At 39.7% G+C, this 20,703-nt stretch overlaps 1 protein-coding gene across 1 annotated transcript in view; it reads left to right on the forward strand.

The window, feature by feature from the left end:
• The window catches only part of DOCK4 (dedicator of cytokinesis 4), a 429,867-nt gene that overhangs the window by 369,573 nt on the left and 39,591 nt on the right, over positions 1-20,703 (forward strand). The window contains 6 exon segments of the mRNA XM_077775067.1: positions 450-598; positions 2,293-2,378; positions 7,083-7,109; positions 7,254-7,349; positions 8,199-8,259; positions 12,160-12,253. Of these exon segments, the coding sequence (XP_077631193.1) occupies positions 450-598; positions 2,293-2,378; positions 7,083-7,109; positions 7,254-7,349; positions 8,199-8,259; positions 12,160-12,253 (513 nt within the window).

Below are 20,703 nucleotides of genomic sequence, written 5' to 3' on the forward strand. Positions count from 1 at the left end.
GCACCCCATACCTTGCTTTTTCAATTAATTATATTGAGAAACTTAGCCTGTTATCCTTCCTTACCCTCATTTTTAGTGATGACATAAAAAATTTAATGCATGACTAGAGAATAGTGTACATAGCCAATTCTTGATGATTTAACTTTTGGTGTCATTTTAATTCATCAGTTTTAATTTGTGGTGTAATTTTTAATGGCATCTTACAGCTTTTTTTTTAACTGTGAAAAAGTAAATCCCTAGTTTTTTAATAAAAAATGATGGAGAAATATTAATCAACATATGGAAATTTACTGTTTGTATATCTGCTTAGGGACGTATTTCTTTGCCTGGAGAGACAACTCTAATTGAATACACTCGTGGCAATCATTTTAAATAAATTTAATAATATGAATTTTCTGAAATATTCTTAAGATTGATATACTGAAACTCAAATGTTTTATTCAATTTAGGAGAGCACAAGCTTCATTTTATCCCTGCCTTGATTGGCCCTTTCCTAGAAGTGACCTTGATACCACAGCCAGATCTCCGCAATGTCATGATTCCTATTTTTCATGACATGATGGACTGGGAGCAGAGGCGGAGCGGCAATTTTAAACAGGTAGGCGGATGAGCTTCTCAGAACAGTTGGAAGAGTTTCAGTCCTGTTTGAACATCTCTGAGCTACCAGATTCAACTCTGAGTTGGGAAATAAGTATCGAACAGACTGTCAAGGGACCTAGATTCCAGCCTGGCCGCCTTCTCTCGTCCATCTGACCTTGGTCACCTTTCCAGTCTCATGTTCCCCTGAGCTTCTGCAGAAGCCCTAAATTCCCTTTCATCTGAACAATTCTGCGATTTCCAAGTCTCTGTCTAAGAGCTGGCAGAGACTCTGTTCACAGTCAGCCACAACACAGAGGAATCAGAAGGTTAATGATTCTTAAAATCATTGACCTCTCAGTGGTTCACACATTGCATTTGGTGAAGGGCTTAGTTTTGGCCATTTGATGCACAATATGTTTTATTGGTTTTTGCTTGAAGCATTGAGAATTAAACAGGAGAGCAGCAGAAATTCTTGCAAAGGAGATCCTGGAAGGATGAGCCTGTCACTTCTCATTGACATAAGTTCTGCTAGTTCTGCTCCAGTTTTTGAAACAAGAGATGTTTGTATTACAAAACCAGATCACATAAGAAATCCGCTGCCTTTGCCATGCCAGATCACCTGGGTTGGAGACAGTAGACCTTCTTTCTGTCTGCACCGTCACCACACTGACTTGAATGCACTCACCTGTGTGAAGGATCTGGCTTCTCCCTATGAAGCCTCTCTCAAATTTTAGAAATGATTGTCAACAATCTGAGCAAGCTGAATGCATACACAGGACCCTCCCACTGCCAGACACGTGGCTTTCATCTGTAACCATATCTACATTTCTCTTCCAGAAAGCTAACCCGTGAATGAAAAGCTACTTTAAAATTGTACTGGTGTGAGGGGCAGAGGAGGCACTGTCCTTACCTTTTGTCTTCATACCCTTATTGGAATTTGATTGAAAGGGATAACTGAGCTTAGTCCTTTGACAATGTCTAATATCCCTCCCAATCTGTCATTGCTTACCTCTCTCTGGCCATGGCGGGGTGTTTCATTTTTTGCCTCTGCTGCCTCAGATGAAGGGGCTATTTCTGCTTTCCTGATATTCAAGGTCCAAAGGATTTACATTCTCGAAGATATAAATGTTTTGACTACAGTTTTTCAGGAAATATGTCCTTTCCCTCTCATGGAGCTTGTTGCTGAGTTAGAATATTTCTATGGCTCTACCATCTGTACATGGATAAGGCAAGTTCTCATCTTGAGCAAAGATTTAGGGCAAACTCGAACTGTTTTGAGAAAGAAAATAGATATGAAACACATCAAAGATTTAAATTAATGTCTGTGGGTATGTTACTTTGCTAATGTTCTTACACATATAATGATTTTTTAAATAAATAAATAAGTAGGATTTGCCAGCTTTCATAGCTCTTAAAAAAATTCACATGTTTAAGCTGGGCTGCAAGCATTCGTGTTTGAGTCAGCAAATAGATAGATGTCTCTGGTGGCAGCAAACGCTATCCTGCCGGGCGTTTGAAGTCACGTTGCTCCATCTAAATTAGCCCCCTTGAATTCCAAGGGGGTGTCTCCTATTAACCACAGCTTATGATAATGTTGCTTTCACAAAATTTGCTGTGGCTTTTTCTCTTGCAGACATTGACTATGTTTCAGTTTGCCTAGAAATCCCACTCTGTGAAGGGAAAGAAAGGGAGTAATGTTTGGGTGTGTTTCAGGTGGAAGCCAAGCTAATTGACAAGCTGGATAGCCTGATGTCGGAAGGCAAAGGTGATGAAACCTACCGTGAGCTCTTCAACAGTATGTGAGTAATATGTTTGTCTCAAGTTGATTCCATCCAGAGGATTTGGTGTCCATGCTAAGCGGCTGAGAGCTACAAAGACAGCTTGGGTCTCACAGGAGTGCTTTGTCTTTGTGGAGTGTGAAATAAAGGATAATTGCCAAACTCTGGCGAATGGATTTTATTATGTTGATGATTAGACACGTCTCCTTATTTTAATCTCTGATTAGGTCAGGTCACATGTGTTATATAACAAATCTCACTCTTTTCAAGCCCAAGAATTAAAGCCGGGCTGCAAGATAATGATTTTACGTGGGGTTAAAATTGGGTTAGTTGGGGAGGGGGGGGAGCAGGAAGAGGCGTGGGAAATGCTGTGATTCTCGTGTTCGTGTGCAGTGCTGTCCAATGCAAGATCTCCTTGGCAGATTTGTTGGGGGAAACTAATGTAGTTGGCATGTTTTTCAATACTTGATTTAATTCATCAATACCGATGGCTCACTCAGCATTATTAATTGCTTTCTAAATGTTTCTTATTAGAATATCACAGAAGTATGTCATTTTTAGAAAATTCTCTGATTTGGATTTGAATGAAAGCTAAAACAACACCGGAGCACTATAAGGGGACTTGGAGGTTGTTCTTAACCACAGATTGTGACCACGATGCAGGATGAATTGTTTATACAAATGTTTCATCCGCTGTGTGAGATGGCCGGAGAGGATATGTGTGGTTGTTTTAGTATTTTCGGGTTTTAATTCTAATACTTGGTTTCTCTACATTTTCTGTGGATCGCAGTCATTTTCATTCCTAGGATATTGATAAAGTGCTTCTCTTTGAAGGAAGGACTACCTCATTGTTCTTGAAAAATGTCTGCAGCTCTTTCAGAAGTACAAAAATAATTCAGCAATACCTTTTCTAGTACAATATATACTCTTACTTGTATTTGTGCCCAAGTGTCCTGTAAAACTATTAATGTTTTGGGGGCACATAGGTGGCTCGGGTGGTTAAGCGTCCAACTCTTGATTTTAGCCCAGGTCTTGATCTCAGGGTTGTGAGTTCAAGCCCCACATTGGTCCCTGTACTAAGCATGAAGCCTACTTTTTAAAAAAAAATTAATGTTTTAAAACTGATAGCCAAATTGAAAGTTGTGTAATTCATTTTATGATCATTAATTTAGAAAAGTAGATATATTAGTATACAGGTTTAGAAAGTATTATTAGTGACTGATAGATTTCAACTTGCCTGATTGAAAATCATCCCCGAAGCTTTTAAGAAAATTATGTTCAAAGAAAAAGCCAAGAAGGGGTATACAGATTTCCTAGGATGTGATGATAAAATAAATTATTTGTGCTGAATCCTAAACAAAACCATTTTCTTCTGATACTGTAATTAAACTGGAGCTTTTAGTAATTATTCACCAAGCCCTCGTTCATTCTAGTGTACAAAGCGTCTCTATTTCATGACAGCTGGAGTTTAGCGAGAATTCTGATTAAAACCTCATCCAATGTAATAAATTGCCTTTGAAAACCGCTCTCATTTCAGTTACTAGTCCTTGGTTTGAACAAAGAACTAAAATGAGAAAGCACTCAGTGAAATGAATCTCTTGAGATTTGTGATTAATTATTTATAATAAATTCACAAGATTAATAAATACATCATTGTATAGTGCCTCTTAGCTACTTTAATAAAGGCCTATAGCATGCAATTTGGATTGCTTGTGTATAAGTGTAGCTTTGAAATAGAAGATGTACCTTGACATTAAAATCAAACCAGTAATTAATATATTAAGTCTCTGCAGTTAGGACTGTTTTAAGGTGCCTGATTCATTCAATAGAGATTATTTTTCTTTTGTGATTTTTAGCACATTATTAGAAGTGTTACTATAAATATTTTTCTTTCATGCCTTTATAATCAGAATATTGGGATTAAATAAAACCTAAAAGTAATAATTAAATATCATTACCACCTGAGCTCAAAAAAGAAAGTGAAAATCTAGCTGTATTTCGGGAAACAATAAAATGCTTTTTTGGCAATAGAAATCCCAATGAATTAGTATAAGCACCATGAGTCACTGCACATGTTATGAATTAGGAACACACACCATTATGGTACAGACTCTCATTTGCTCTCTGTAATTCATATCTAAACCTTCTTAAAATCTGCTCGGAAGCTACAAGTAGCTCACTGCTTCCTTAAAATGTAGTAGTTGTCCAAATAGCCTCCTTAGAAGGAGACTTGAACTTTGTGTAGCAGCTTCCTTCCCAAGAGCTCACTTCACCTTTCCCCAACCCCTAACATTATCTTCATTTACCCATACTCCATCTTTTTGAAATAAGTAGGAGTCAGGATTTATTAGTTTTGATAATGCTGAAATTGTAGGGCATAGATACCAATAGTAATATATCCTGAATAGAGTATCAGAACTAAATTTTAATTCCCCTGACTCTACTTTGTTCACCCGTTGGGTTGGATTTATCAAGCACCTCCCTGTGCCGGGTATTCTTCTGGGACTGGGGGCTCTGCAGTGACTCTGCTGTAGGAGAGCACAGTAGGGTGCTTTCCAGAAGAGATACTGTCCCTCTCGCTTCTTCCTCATATGTTGCTTTACATAATTAAATAAGACTTCAAAGACGTCTTGGAGGGTTTTTATTTAGTGATGACAAATTTAATTTTAGGTTAGAGATAGAGCATTAGCTATGCAATACATATTTTAGTTATCTAACTCTTTGGATTAAGAGGAGCATGGACAGACACAGCTGTTCTATGGAGGCGTGCTGACCTCCATACCATTGCATTATGATAGAGAAGTAGATTTAGGGTCAAATCCTACCTCCATGATATTCTTTCATGTGTTGAACATAATGTCATCCTACAGGATTGTAGTCTATCCTGCTCTCCAGTGTCATGAAGGCCCGTTGCCTATCAATTAGCAATAAGAAATCACCCTTCACTGTTATCAAAGGACTTCTCTGTGTACTCATCATGGGGCCGTGTGCATGATTATAGACCAAATAAAAACACCCAGTCTCACCCAAGTTACCTAGAAAGATGGGTGTCTTCTTGCTGATAGGTGACCCCTCTCAGTTTGTATCAGTAAACTGGGAGAACAAGCTTCCGGATGGAAAGAACAAGGCTGGCTGCAGATGTATTGGGTTCTGGACTTGGTCCCAACCTTTGGATGTGGAATTAGTCAAGGAAGTGGCTTCTGCAGGGCTGTGCCTCTTCTTATAAGACGGTTATGTAGCTCTGAGTTCTCCCTGCATCAGAAAGCTGTGCAAATTAATGAAATTCATGCCCACAAAAGAAGTCTCCATGTATTTTTAGAATTATTACTTAACTTGAGTTCTTTGTTTTTCAGCCTGTAAAGTATATGAGGTGTGGGCTGTCACTTGGGGAAATTTCTACATCATCCTGCATTACTTTGGCATTCATTTGAGTACTTGGTTCAATACCAATTTGACATTTAAGCTCAAAACAGGTGCTGTTCAGGGGTTGTTTTTTTTCTTTTTTTAAAGAAAACACATTTTAAACAAACTAGGGGATGTTTTTTTGTGGCGTTAGTCAGGACAGGCTCCATCCCTTCATATGCTACTTCTCTCCCTCCCTTCCTCCCCCAACTTCATCTAGGAAGCAGTTCAGAATAAATCAGAAAAACAGGGATGCACAGACAACAGATGAGACAAGAAGACAGAAGGCTGGGCACTGGAATGGCAATAGCAAGAAGGAGGAAGGAAAATTGAAAGAGAACATAGCCATAGGAAGGAAGAGAGGGGAGGGAGGGAGGGAGGAAGAGAAGGAAGAGAAGGAAGGAAAGGAAGGAAGCAAGGAAGCAAGGAAGGAAAAAGCAAGCAGGCTTTGGCAGAATAGCTTTTTTTCTTTAACGTTTATTTTTCCTCTAAGCACAATATATGATTGGCTTAGATTGCACTTATAAGAAATGTTTTCTCTCTCAGTGATTCCTGAAACCAAGATGAAAGGGAAATAAGATTTTAGACAGAAATGATCATTAAATTCAGAGGGGAAACGAAGGATCCTCACATTGCCATGCCTATGTTCTTACTTTTATCTTTTGGAGAAAGTTTAGTCATAAAGGCTTTGCCAAGTGTCTGCTTAATTTACCAAGGGGCGGGAGTGAAAGTCAAACAGAGCCTAATTATTCTGATTGTTATTATTTTGTGTTGCATAGTTCCTGGGCTCCAAGGTGCTAAAGATTAGGGGAATGTAGGAGGAGAGATGAGGTTTGGTACTTGTCATCGATCTGCTGTAACTACCACATAGACAGTCCTCTGTGATTAATGACAAAATGAATGAAACTGTTGAGTGAGTGCACAGATAGTACAATATGTATTGAGTGGGCAAATGTGAAGGGAAGGGAAAAAACGCAAAACGTCATACCGTCTGTACAAGGATTTTCCTCTAGCAGTTGCATTGCAGTAAAATTGCCTGGATGAAGATGCATTCCACTGAGAGGTAGGAAAACATTCTTATGTGACTAAAGCAAGATCTTATTTCAAAGTAAACTTAGAGGTACTCCTGTTTTCGCTTTTCATAGTGTTATTTGCTTTGGTAAGGCTCAAGCCTCTGTCAGTGTAAGAAAGAAGCTAGGGGGAAATGTATTTGAGCTGTGAGGGGCTTGTCTACTTTGAAAATATGATTATATGCATGTGTTCGTATTTTATGACTTGGATAATCTGAAAATCAATTTGCTTTGTCAATGCTTCCTGGATTAGAATTCCACTATTTGGTCCCTATCCTAGGTAAGACATTGTTTGCAAATCGTGCTACTTGTGAGATGTTGCAGTGGTTGCTAAGGCATTTAAGGTACTGATGAAAGTAAAATGGTTGTCATGGTGACTGATAAAAATAAATGTTGAAAATGCCCTGGGTTCTTTCTTTTCCAGTCTACTAAAGAAAATTGAGCGGGAAACATGGAGGGAAAGTGGCGTTTCATTAATTGCCACTGTAACTCGTCTAATGGAGAGGTTGTTAGATTACAGGTAAGCCGAGTCCCATGTTTCCCAGATTCACTGTGCCTCAGCTAGAAAATCAAAGAGTTAGAATACAGTCAACTTTCCGCTTGAGTTAATCACTCAAAGAGTTGATCGTCAGACCACAAAACCTTGCACAGTACGATAATAGACTTCTAACTAGCTGGTTCTGAGTTTTTATTTGATTCCCCTTTTTCCTCTCTTTTCATTTGGTTGACAGTTCTTTCAAAGTCCTAGTGAATTGAGAAGGTTTTCAGAGTCTCATTTAGTAAGGGAATCTTTTTTGTTATTTAGACTAAGCTGTAGAACCAGGAGATCCATCGATTCTAGGCTGAAGACAGTGTAACAGAGAATTGTACGGTCCTGCTGCTTTCTTCTGAAAGATGGGCTGTGTGGGAAACGCACCCTGTTACCTTGCATAGATGTAATTTTTTTATTTCTAAATTATCTAAACTGTTAAAGCATGGTGTTTTTCTTTTATGAAGGGAAACCCTCATCCTCATTGTTGATGGGCCAGGCTTCCAGCTGTTTATCAACCCACTGGAGGGAGGTGTATAAGAACACATCTCCACTCATTTCTCTCCTAGGGTGCCCTGTCTATTGAGAGGGAGCATAGTCCATCTGCAAGTGAAATTCTCAGCAGAAACTGGTGCTCATAAGTGTCTGAGCTCTGAACCTCCCCTAAGACAGGACATCTCCCCTGGTCCCCAGAGCCTCTGTCTCAAGGGGCAACTCAACGGCAACTTGCAAATTGCCTCTGGTCTCTGACAGGACTTTCCCCAGCCCTCTTAAAAGAAAAAACTGTGTTTGCCCCTAGGAAGGAAGTTCTGAGTTCTGACTGTTGCTTTTTGTTTTTAGGGACTGCATGAAAATGGGAGAGGTAGATGGCAAAAAGATCGGCTGCACAGTTAGCCTACTGGTTAGTAAACCCTTCCCCTTTTTTTCCTTATATCCTAACGTTTGTTTTATCATCGAAAGCTGTTTTGTTTGTTCTTAGTTTGCAATGTGTTTTTTTCTGGATGTTTCTTAGAAGAGTTTAGAAGTGTTTTCAAAAGAAGCACAGCAGGTTTCAGGTTGAATCAAGTCCCAGAAAATTTTCAGCTGCGAACATTGCAGCTCTCACCGCACCTCGGTGGCACTGTGAGATCAGAGAGTGAAACCCTGTGTTGTCCTGTGGTCCTGCTTTACCATTCAGGAGTTCCTGGCTGCTTTCCTAGAAAAAGGCACAGTGTCCCCAGATAGAGGTCTCTTTACTTTATCGTAGACAGTTTCTTCCTGTCCTTCTTCTTATCATTCCACATTTTAATGAGCGTTAGTCATCTCTTCTTCTGTGACCAAAGGCAGTTTGTGTTTAACGCACTAACTTTCACTCTCTAGCTTGTTTGCAAATTAAGTTTCTAATACCACTGTTGTTAAGTTTTGAATTATAAGTAGAATGACAGGATAGTTTATCACCCAAATGACATTTTTAAGAGTAAAGTTAAATATTATGTAATAAGGGAAACAGGCTAAGTCAGAATTGGCCTGGAAAACTACAGGGTATTAAAATATCCTCCTCACTATTAAATGGGATGGTACTCTTGCCACAGAGCTAAAGAATATCCAGACATAGAGACATTCTTTTTTATATGTTTTGATATAGGGTATAGTGATGCTTTTGGCAGTTTGCCTTCCGCAGATTCGAAATACAGGAATATGTGACCGCCTCCAGTTCTAAATTTGTGAGTTCCATGGCTTCTTTTTATTATGTTGCAGAACGGACGAAACCTCACCAGCTAGTCTAAGTCCTTGCACAGATATTCCTATCCTGACTGTTTGAATCGCTCACGTGCCAGGCTCTTTTCTATTCGCCAGCCCCTTGGAAATGGTTTTTTTTGTTTTTTTTTTTTTGCCTCCACTCTCATCCTGTCTTGTCCTAGCCTCACTGGCGTTAGTCTCTCCATTCTGTTGTGTTTATTCCCCCTCAAGACTTTCTTCAAAGCTCAGGACTTGCGCTCTCTTAGGACTGCCTTGTTCCTGGTTGCCCTCATCTGTTTTCTCACTGCACCGGCCTTCGCTTCTGCGTATCTGCCTGTGTCCTTCTTTACCACACCCACTGCTTGTTCCTGACTTTGAACTCAGGTATTACATCTCCACTTCAAGTATCAGTCACTAAAAATAGTGCAACTCGAGAGTCCCCTCTCAGGCCATGTCTTGTGCACTTTCTTCCACTGCTTTCTTCTGTCATCAGACCCAACAGGGAGCTCAGGCCTTTAGGTCAGACGCTTGAGATCAGCCCACTTACCTCTCCTCTGAGCTCTCATTTCTAACCTTCAGCATAGTCATCCCTACTTTTAAGCCTCCATGTGGTTCCCTAGTGTCTTGTTTGCTGCTGCTAGCCTTCCACCACATTCGAAATCCTCAGCCCAAGCTGCTTCTGTGTCCCTTCCAGCACATCAGTGTTTGGGAAGAAGAGCCAAGTGAAGCTTTCAGTCTTCTTAGCTTGTCTCTTTAACCCCAGCTTTTCTGCAACACTGATCACAAAGTCTCATAAATAACCTCAAAGGACAACCTTTACCTTTCTCCAGAAGAATCTCCTTCCCTCACGTCCATCTTCTTCCACAGTGTCTTCTGTGTGGAGGTAAACAGGTACACACAGACTCTAGGTTCATGTCCTCAATTGGCATAACAGAAGAGATCATTTCCTTGGATGAAGGAGCGAATACTCTGCCCAAAATGTGTGTAGTCCCCTAGTAGGAACGAGCCAGAGATTTAATAAAATCAGGGGCCCCAGCAGGATTTACTTGACACAGAGAATTTAGCCTGCTGGATTTGCACTGACTAAGAACAGCCTCTATAGAAAATGTTAACATTTTGAAATCGGTTCTAATTTCAAACTAGCACAAGAATGCTTATTATCAGTACCTAAAGCTAATCTTTGAAGCTAATCTTTTTACCTTCTAGTCCATATGGAAAGTTCTTGATGCTTTCTAGCAGGAAGATGGTTCCCTTCAGCTACTCACTTCCTCTTAGAGATTTTTCTCAGCTCTTTGAAAAGATCATTTCCAGATTGTCTTCGGGAGAGCTCTGGCTTCCTTCACAAGATTGAAGTTAAAGTATAGTGTTAAATTGGTAAAAATGGCGTAATCATTGACATGACTAATACTAGGAAATTTAATTATTATTTTGTTCTTTGTGTCACAAGTTTTGCCAGACATATGTGAAAAATTCTCTGCTGACTGGAGAAATTTCTTCTTCTTTTTTTTTTAAGGAAAATGATTCATTTATAGAGAGATCACTTATTTTGTTCTCAAAGAAAGCTGCTTCTTACCAGAAAGCTATTAGAGCAAATCATCCCTTAATAATTTAAAAAACCTGCTGTGCTGTTGTTAGACTTCTGTTGATGGTACACCAGTTCTTGCTAATTAAAATTGTTTGGGTTAGAAGAGAGATGCGAATCGCATTATTTACTTAGTTTTTTAAAGAATGCCAAGATCTATAGGAGACAAGAGGAAAAGGGGGGAGGATAGGGGTATAAATTGGAAGGAAAAAATTTTATGATACTTTCAACTAAATGTCAATGCCTCAAGGTTATAAGAGTTCTCCTATTGAAGAATAGACACCTATTAGGTAGTAGACAGAAAGTACATTTGACAGAAGGTCCTCGGGCTTTAAGCCAAGTATAATGTAAGCAACCACATTGGCTAGTTTGGTTCATTACCAGAGCCCTGTCTAGCTAATCAATTTCAAAGGGTTTAGAATTCCTGGTCTTTCCCCCTTAAAGAAAACCTGTCACTCCTTCAGGTCAACAGATTTATCCGCGTATCACTGCTCATTTTCCCTTCTTCCCCATACCAGCTAGGATCAGTCTACAGTAGTGGTCGTGGTTCAGATGGCTTGAACGGGGATTTCATAATGTACAATGATCTGCTAACAAAAAGTGCCCCATTTAGTCTCACAGCATGCCGCTTGTGCTGGGATCTAATGACATGTCCATCTGTTCCCAAGTTTACTAAGTTCAGGGAGGACTAGTATACTTTGTACAGCACGCTGAAGGAGTACATGAAGATGTTTATATCTTATACCTTTAAAAACCTAACATAATGTGTCCGGGTAAGTCAAAGTTGAAGTTTTCAAAAGTAATGCAAAAACATTTTTAGAGAAGTTTAGTATGAGCCAGATACTTTTTTTAAACAAAATATTGTCAATAAGCGTGCCCCTGTGATAATAGTTTGAGATCTCTTATTATTAATCCCTTTTTGTTTTGGACATAAACTAGAAATACCGAAACTGTAACACAAGTAGGGACTCCAAATAATACCTTAAAAATAAAGAGCATTTCATTTACCCTCTTTTACATAATTCCTCAGTGGAAGAAAAAAATGCTTTTACATCTTTATTCATCCTTATCTATAGACCTTAGAAAACTTTTTTTTTCTGTAGAGCAAAATATGTTTGAAATCTGAAATTAGCTATCCTTTGAATATCGATGGTCAAATTTAATAAGCAGATTAATTTGTTATACATTTTTAATATTTTTTAGTTTAATAGGCAGTAAAACTAACAAAAACAGTATTAGAGATACAAAAGAAATGTGAATCAATGGTAGTAACAGCCCCTAAGAGTTACAGCTTATCCAATAATTGCTAGGTAACATTTACTACAGACGGTGTTGCATTAAAAATAAAACACTGGGCCTCCTTAATTTTTAAAAAGACATTTGTATGGAAAAATGCATCCATTGTCTTGGTTTAAGACATAGAACTTCTGCAAAGTGAAAGGCAGCAGTTTGCAGGCCTGGCTTTTGAGAAACTACCCATACTTGTTTTCTTTTTTACAGAACTTCTATAAGACTGAACTGAACAAGGAAGAGATGTATATACGCTACATCCACAAACTCTATGATCTGCATCTCAAAGCCCAAAACTTCACAGGTAATTCTGTCTTTTGGCTCAGGCAGGGGGAAGTGGGCTGGACACTGGTGTATTATACACGGAAGCCCCTTTGCTTTTTATAATCAGAGCTGAGGACTCAAATATTTCTACTTTAAAATGGACCTTTTTAATCGGATCTGTGTTTCTCAGCGCTCCGATTTAATTTACTTGTTGGCTTTTTTACTATCTCTCTTGGCATCATTTTTTAGAGGTTGATTGTGGGGTTACAAAATACATACCTCACTTGTCAGAGTCTACTTAGAGTTGGTATTTTAACCACTTCAAATTCAATAACGTTATGTTGTGGTTTATATGTAGTGTCATGTGTGCATATGTTAAAAACCCTATTGGATAATGCCATAATTTTTACTCTGAACAGTCATAGTTATTTTTAAAAATTTAAGAAGTTTAAATAGTCTATCATATTTGCTTGTGTATTTATTACTTTGTTGCTCTTTCTTCATTCATGGAGGTCCTCAGTTTCCCCATTACCATTTTCATTCATCCTAAAGAATTTGATGCCACATTTCTTTTAAAGTACATCTAGTGGTGAAGAATTCTCTTCATTTTCCTTAATCTGGAATGTCTTTATTTTGCCTTTATCCATGAAGGATACGTTTGCTGGATATTAAATTCTGGATGGACAGTTCTTTTGTTTCAGTACTTTAAAAATGTCGCTCTACTGTTTTCTGGCCTGCATGGTTTTCAGTGAGAGGTCGAAAGTCATTTATATTGTTTCCCTGTAAATAATGTAGAATTTTCTCTGGTTGCTTTCGGGATATTATGTTTGGTTTCCAGCAATTTCTTTTGATGTATATGGGCATTGCTTTCTTTAAGAGGATCTTGTTTGGGTCCACTGAGTTTCTTGAACTTATAACTTATTTCCTTCTCCAAATTTCGGAAGTTTTCAGGCATTATCTTCTCAAATATATTTTCTGCAACACTCTTTCTCTTTTGGAACCCCAGTGACATAATATTAAGCCTTTTGCTATTGTTCCATAAGTTCTTGGGGCTTGGCTCATGTTCTTTTGAATTTGTCTTCTTTCTTGTTCAAGTTAGATAATTTCTGTTGAGCCATTTCCAAGTCCATTGACTCTTCTCTGCTGTTTCTGTTCAGCAACTGAGCCCTTCCAGTAAAATTTTCATTTTTGTTTCATTTTTGCTTTTTTGGTTTTTGTTTGTTTTTATTTTGTTTTGTTTTAGCTTCAGTTTCCTTGTAGGGGACTTGTATCTTTCTGTTCAAGAGTATTCTCTTTTACTTTAAGGAGCAGAGTTATAATAGCTGCGTCATAGTATTTATCTGTAAACCCAACATCTGAACCTTGGGGCTGGGATCTGTTAATTAATTGCCTTTGCCCTTTGAAATATGTTTAGTTATCCTGTTTCTTTGAATGTCAAAGTAATTTTGGGTTCTGTCATGAACATTTTGAATATTATGATACTCTGGGTTCTGTTAAAATCTTCTGGAGAAGATTGACTTTTTTTATTTCAGCAATCGGTCCAGTTAGATGCAGACTTCAAGTCCTGAACCACCTTCTGAAGGTTGTGACTCTGATGTCAGTATAGTTTTTAAAGCCTCTTCAATATTATTCTCATCTCACCCACACGTGTGTGGCCCAGGGAGAGCCTGGGACCTGACCAGTGGTCTCTCAGAATCTTTTTATGTTGATTCTGGCCTGTTCAGTGCACATGCAGCTTGGACACCGTACAACAAAGATAAAAAAGCCTTTCTTGATGTGCCTCCTCTCTGTGCTTGTCCTCAGTTTTCCTGCCTTGCAGGGACCCCTTTTCCTGGCACTCTTGCTTGATTGGATCCCAGTTAGTCAAAGCCAAGCCTTGACCCTCTCGACACTGTGATGCACTCCATGCAGTCTGTCTTCCTGGGGGCCAGGCAGTGAACGTAAAAAACGCCCATGGAAGCCACTGCTGCCCCGTGCTTGTCGTCCCTGTCCCCACTGCAGGTTTGTAGCATGCTCCTGAGGAGGGTAGAAGGCTCAAAAGTACTCTTTCCCACAGGAAGGCCCTCCACTCAATCCTCTGACAAGAGGACCTTTCCTTGGAGCTTTTTCTACCCATTTCCATTTGTGGTTCCAGGAGACAGGGCAAGCTAAGCCAGGAGATTAGGAAAGGGGGAAAAAAAACAAAAACAAAAAACCCAAAAACAAAACAAAAAAAAAAACAAAAACAAAAAACAAACCAAAAAAACCCCCACTATTTTATTGTCATTCTTTGAGTATTGATTTTTCTTACTCTGCCCACCTCTTCTTATTTACTTGTCAGAATCCTCCAAGAGTTGTCTTATATATTCAGGCTAGGGTTTTTAGTTACAATCAAGGAAAAATACAACACGAGTAGCTTACTACATTGTAACCAAAATAAGAACACTTTTACTGGATTTGGAAACTTAAATCTTAGTCCTTTGCCATACTATTCTTCCCAGGAACTCCTGAATTATGGCCCCTCCTCCAGCTTAAAAGAATGCATTGGGGCGGGGGGGTGCCTGGGTGGCTCAGTCAATTGAGCATCTAACTCTTGGTTTCACCTCCGGGTCGTGATCTCGTGATTCATGAGTTCGAGCCCCATGTCAGGCTCCATGCTGACTGTGTGGAACCTGCTTTGGATTCTCTCTCCCCCTCTCTTTGCCCCTCTCCCACTCACTCCCACATGTGCATGCTTTCTCTCAAAATAAATAAACTTAAAAAACAGTAAATGAAAGCAATCCCTTCTGTAATGGTGCCTGTGTTGCCAGAATTTAAGTAATGCCTCCAGCTCTAGTTTCACTCTATCAATTAATAGCATCCCCATTTACTCAGTGTGGAGACCTTGATGTTATCTTTGGTATCTCTCAGCCTCCCTCAAATAACCATTCACTCATTCCCAATGTTCTGTTGATTTCTCTCCCTAAGAGGGTCTCAAAACCATTTCCTCTGCATTGTTAGCCCTCACCCCACTGTCTGAGTTATGCCCTCATTGTCTCACACCTAGACTGCTTCTTTTGTTTTTTTTTTAAATTTTTTAATGTTTGTTTATTTTTGAGAGTCAGAGAGAGACAGTGCCAGCAGGGGAGGATCAGAGAGAGGGAGATAAAGAATATGAAGCAGCCTCCAGGCTCTGGGCTAGCTGTCAGCACAGAGCCCGGTGTGAGGCTCGAACCCACGAACTGTGAGATCATGACCTGAGCCAAAGTCAGACACTGAACTGACTGAGCCACCCAGGCGCCCTGACTGTTTCTTAATTATCACCAGAGTTGTTCTCTAGAGCATGGAGGGCAGGGGACAGAAAACTACAACCTGCAGGCCAACTACCAGATTTTATAAAGAAAGTTTTATTAGAACTCAGCCATACTCAGTACTTGGTTATTGTCTGTGGCAGCCTATGTGCTATAAAAAGCAGAACTGAGTGGTTACGACAAAGACCACATGGCCTGCAAGCTAGATGATGAATTATTCACTGTCTGGCCCTATAAGACAATTTTACCAACACCCTCTCTAGCTGTAACTGTTTTCAATTTATATCTTCTACCAAAAAAAAAAAAAAAAGTTTAAGCTCTTTACTTAAGGTCCATTATAGTAAAACCAACACCTATCTATTCAGCCTCATTTTCCCATTTGTACATTCCTTCTCTTCGTCCTTCAGGGCATGTTCCTTCACCATCTTTCCATGGAATTCTTTGCCTTTTCTTTTCCTCAGCCACTCCATACTCCACCACCCCTCTTCCATGGGCCAAGTTGATGATTCCAACTCTTTTCCCAGTGCATTTTTTTTCCAGATTTCCATTAAAGCACTTATCACATTATTTTTATTAATAGTTATAAAGGAGTGTGTGCGTGCATGTGTGTACATAGATAAGAAGGTAGGTAAGTAGGTATAGCTATCTCCAGTTAAAAGGTGAATTCCTTGGGGCTCCTGGGTGGCTCAGTTGGTTGGGTGTCCAACTTTGGCTCAGGTCATGATCTCGTGGTTCATGAGTTCGAGCCCCGTGTCAGGCTCTGAGTGACAGCTCAGAGCCTGGAACCTGCTTCAGATTCTGTGTCTCCCCCTCTCTCTGCCCCTCCCCTGCTCACACTCTGTCTCTATGTCTTAATGAAAATAAATAAATATTTAAAAAAAGAAACTTTTAAAAAAGGTGAATTCCTTGAGGACAGAGATGATATTTTCTTCTTCCTGGTCTTCTCAATGTAGTGTGCAGTACTGTGGGTGTTAAATGAATGCATCACCAATAAATTTGCTCAGTTAAATTTAACACCTGCAGAGATTTTTTTCCCTCAATATTGGTAATTCCTGAGTCACTGAGGAAGCCCTAGTCTCTCTTCACACAGATATGCTGATGGTTTTGATTAAATAGACTAAGATTTTGCAGGTATGCTCTCTGAGAGTTTCAGTGACCATTTTTAGAGTAGATAGTAGCCAAATTTTGAGAGAAATAATAAAGCTAGTTTTTATTAGCTATGAAAACCACCTAGTGGATTGTTTTAAAGTCCATTAAAAAAGAAATGAGAGAGGGAACTGAGGGCAAGCTTTTCCAGCTATATGATAGACATATTTTGGTTCTCCAAAGAGTCCAAATCTGTCGGATTCTATTTTTAAAATGGGGAAATTGTTTTTCTTTAATTTGTTCACTGAACTTGCAGGTTTTATGTTCCCCAAAGTCATAAGAAAGAAGTTCTTTCCCCATGCAACATTTTCTTCAGCACTCCTCTGTCCTCATTTTTGTGTATCCTTGAAGAAAGTGAAATTAATGGGAAAAGTTTCTTAACTTTTCTATCTTCAGAGGATTCTGTTGAAATGGCCTAACCGTCTGCAGCCTTTTGTAACCATATACTCCATTCCTAATTCATCTCGATTTTTCCCTTATGTTTTCTCTTGTTGCATATTGTTGTCCTCCCTGTATACTTGTCAAGGGGATGGCCCCCTATTTAATTATGAGGTGATGCCTTTTGTTCAAAATTATAAATACTTTTTAAGAGATCACTGGAAATATTAGAAGTGATTCATTCTTCCCTCTTCAGTGCATAATATTGTCTTCTAAGAGATGCAGAAGAATAAACCTACAACATATTACTATCAAACATCTACAGTTTGCTAATTGTTGAAAATCAGCCTCAGTAGTCTCCTGTGTTGGTTACGCCTCAAAGGTATATATGTTTTCTTTCATGAAAATTTTCTGTAGCTTCCTTTACACTCATAATTTACCCCAGATAGACATCATCATTTTCCTGAAGCAGATTCTGAAACAGGTGTAATTTATTTTCAGATCTTTCCTTGTCACCATTCAGTCATTTGTTAGTGTCTCCTGATGGCTTGCCAATACCTGCTCTTCTTCCCAGACTTCCCAGCAGCACACCCACACCTGATTTTCTACCCATCCCCTGGACTGCCCCAGGGCAAGTGTGATTTGGAAAGCAATTTAGGGACTAAATACCCTTCATTGCCCACCCCATCCCCTGCTTTCAATTTTTTTTTTTATTGTGATAAAATGTATGTAACATCAAATTTACCATCTTTTGGTTCAGCCACTCTGGCAAACAGTGTGGAGTTTCCTCAAAAAGTTAACAATAGAGCTCCCCTATGACCCAGTTATATCACTCCTAGGAATTTACCCAAGGGATACAGGAGTGCTCATGCATAGGGACACATGTACCCCAATGTTCATAGCAGCACTTTCAACAATAGCCAAAACATGGAAAGAGCCTAAGTGTCCATCAACGGACGAATGGACCAAGAAGATGGTTTATCTATACAATGGAATACTACATGGCAATGAGAAAGAATGAAATCTGGCCATGTGTAGGAACATGGATGGAACTTTAGGGTGTTATGCTAAGCGAAATAATTCAGGCAGAGAAAGACAGACACCAAATGTTTTCACTTATAAGTGGATCAGGAGAAACTTAACAGAGGACCATGGGCGAGGGGAAGGATAAAAAACTAGTTAAGGAGAGGGAGGGAGGCAAACCATGAGAGACTCTTGAATGCTGAGAACAAACTGAGGGCTGATGGGAATGGGGAAGAGGGGAAAAGAGGTGATGGGCATGGAGGAGGGCACTTGTTGGGATGAGCACTGGGTGTTACATGGAAACCAACTTGACAATAAACTATAAAAAAAAATAAAAAATAAAATTTACCATTTTTAGAAAATATTTTTTAAATGTTTTATTCTATTTGAGAGAGTGTGTGTGAGTGGGGGAGAGGCAGAGAGAGAGAGGTGGACAGAGGATCCAAAGCGGGCTCTGCACTGACAGCAGTGAGCTCGATGTGGGGCTTGAACTCACAAACCACGAGATCATGACCTGAGCTGAGGTTGATGCTCAACCAACTGAGCTGCTCAGGTGCCCCTAAAATTTACCATTTTAACCATTTTGAAGTGTACAATCCAGTGGCATTAAGTATATCCCCATTGTTGTGCCACCATCACAACTCTGTCTCCAGACCTTTTTTACTTGCACCCACTGACACTTGTACTCATTAAATAATTTCCATTTCCACACCCCCACACACACCCCCAGTCCCTGGCATCCACCATTCATCTTTCCATCTCTATGAATTTGACCTTCATTGCCCTTTAAAAGTCATTTCCTGTGGGCAGCTGAAGGCTTCAGCTGTTGGTTCACTCAGTCCTTCTCATCCCTTTCACTGTGAAATGATTAATTGCAAGGATATTTTTTGAGTGCTCAGGTACTGGGGAGACACAAAAGAAATTTCAGAGACAAAAGTGATAATTCCTGAGCTGTGTATTAAGAGAAAATAGGAGTTATTCACCAGTGCAGGGGAAGAGCTTGAATTAACAGTCTGTGAGGGACCACAGGTGTCAGCCCATGCAGCCAATGAAATGAACTACGGATGGTTGACATGACAGGAGCAAAGTGTATAGACAGAGGAACAAAGACATGCAAAGGGCTTTCTTAGGTGCTTGGCATTTATTAGAAGGATATATGGGTGATTAAAGATGAAGAAATCATCTCAGGAGGTCTCAGAGAAAACTAGAAAGCGATTCAGATACAGCACAGATCTTTACAGTCATTATTATCATTCTTATCCCATAAAAAAGCAGTCTTCCGTGGCAACCTACATGGTGGCGATTCAGCTGTTTCTCCATCTGCCAATTAACCAACACTCTTTAGCTGATGCTCTCTCTGTCCGGTCACATTCTGCTTCCACAAGAAAGAATGTGGCCAGTGCCCATTAACAGCAGGTACCTCCCTCCCTGTTTGGACAGCTTTCTTGTACCAGCTGCCTCTGGATCAGGATGTATCTTGTTTCATCATTCAGCAAAAGCTGACCATGGAGTCAGGGGGCTCTAACCATGGAGGCTGGAGGCTTCTCAGGAGAAACAGTGGCGAGTTCCTTCTTACTTGTACTATGTGGAGGGAGAGACAATGGGAGATGTGAGCAGAGAGGCTGGGAGGGACCAGTTCATGGCCAGCCTCCTCTGTTGACTTAAGGAGGCATACATTTCTTGTTATCTACTGACAGTCCCTGGCTACTATGTATCAGGCGAGCCACGTGATCCACCCCCTTAAAAAATCATATTGGTAACAGTGTGCAAAATGAACAGAGGGGAATGAGATTCTTGGTTGATTAGGAAAGCTGCAGTCACCCCTGAACCCATGAGACTGAGGTCATCAAAGATAGTAAAAAGGAAAAAAGGCCAGAGTCTATGCCTTACAGGACTTCCACATGTAAGAAGAAAAGTGATAGGGACCCAGGCCTTTCTTATTACAACTACATTTTGCACCCTGAGATGGCCAGATCATAGCAGTAAGACCTAACGTGCTACTTCAGAGCTTTATGTGTGGTTACTCTTCGGGCAAATAAATGACGACTAAGAATGACTATGGATACTGTGTTAAAAACTACTATTACATCTTTTGAGAAACATATAGGGGTGGTAATTATATAGATTAATAACATCAGGGTTTTGTCCATTTTATTCAATTTAATAAATGGGTTGGCTATTACAGTGTTAGAGGGAAAAATAATTATTGTGGTCCATCAGGACAGTAGAAATCCATCTGTTTGGTCGTATATAAGATTCAGGCAGGGACCTGCAGAGTGGCAAGTATTCTGTCAAGTGCACTGCCTGTCAACTGTGCTCAAGCCTACAGATCACTGTTTCCATATGTGTATACAGAGTATCACCCCTTGTTTTTCCAAGAAGTTCCTTATCAAACATGTAATGACTTCGTAGCCATTACCGAAGATTTGTGGGGCCAGCTGGGGGTCATACCACATAACACACAACAATCCTCTCTCTGTCTCTCTTTCTCTCTGTCCCTGTCTTTCATACACGCACGCACTCACACACACACACACACACACACACACACACACACACNCTCCTAAATTCTGCCAACACCCTGACCCTACCCTTGAACTCCATTTTCAAATTTTAGAGCCTTTTATTACCAAGAAGAATTCAGTTACCATTTTTTGTTTCCTAAGCATGCCCT

The sequence above is a fragment of the Crocuta crocuta genome, unplaced genomic scaffold (genome assembly GCF_008692635.1).
Source record: "Crocuta crocuta isolate KB4526 unplaced genomic scaffold, BGI_CrCroc_1.0 scaffold47, whole genome shotgun sequence".
NCBI lineage: Eukaryota > Metazoa > Chordata > Mammalia > Carnivora > Hyaenidae > Crocuta > Crocuta crocuta.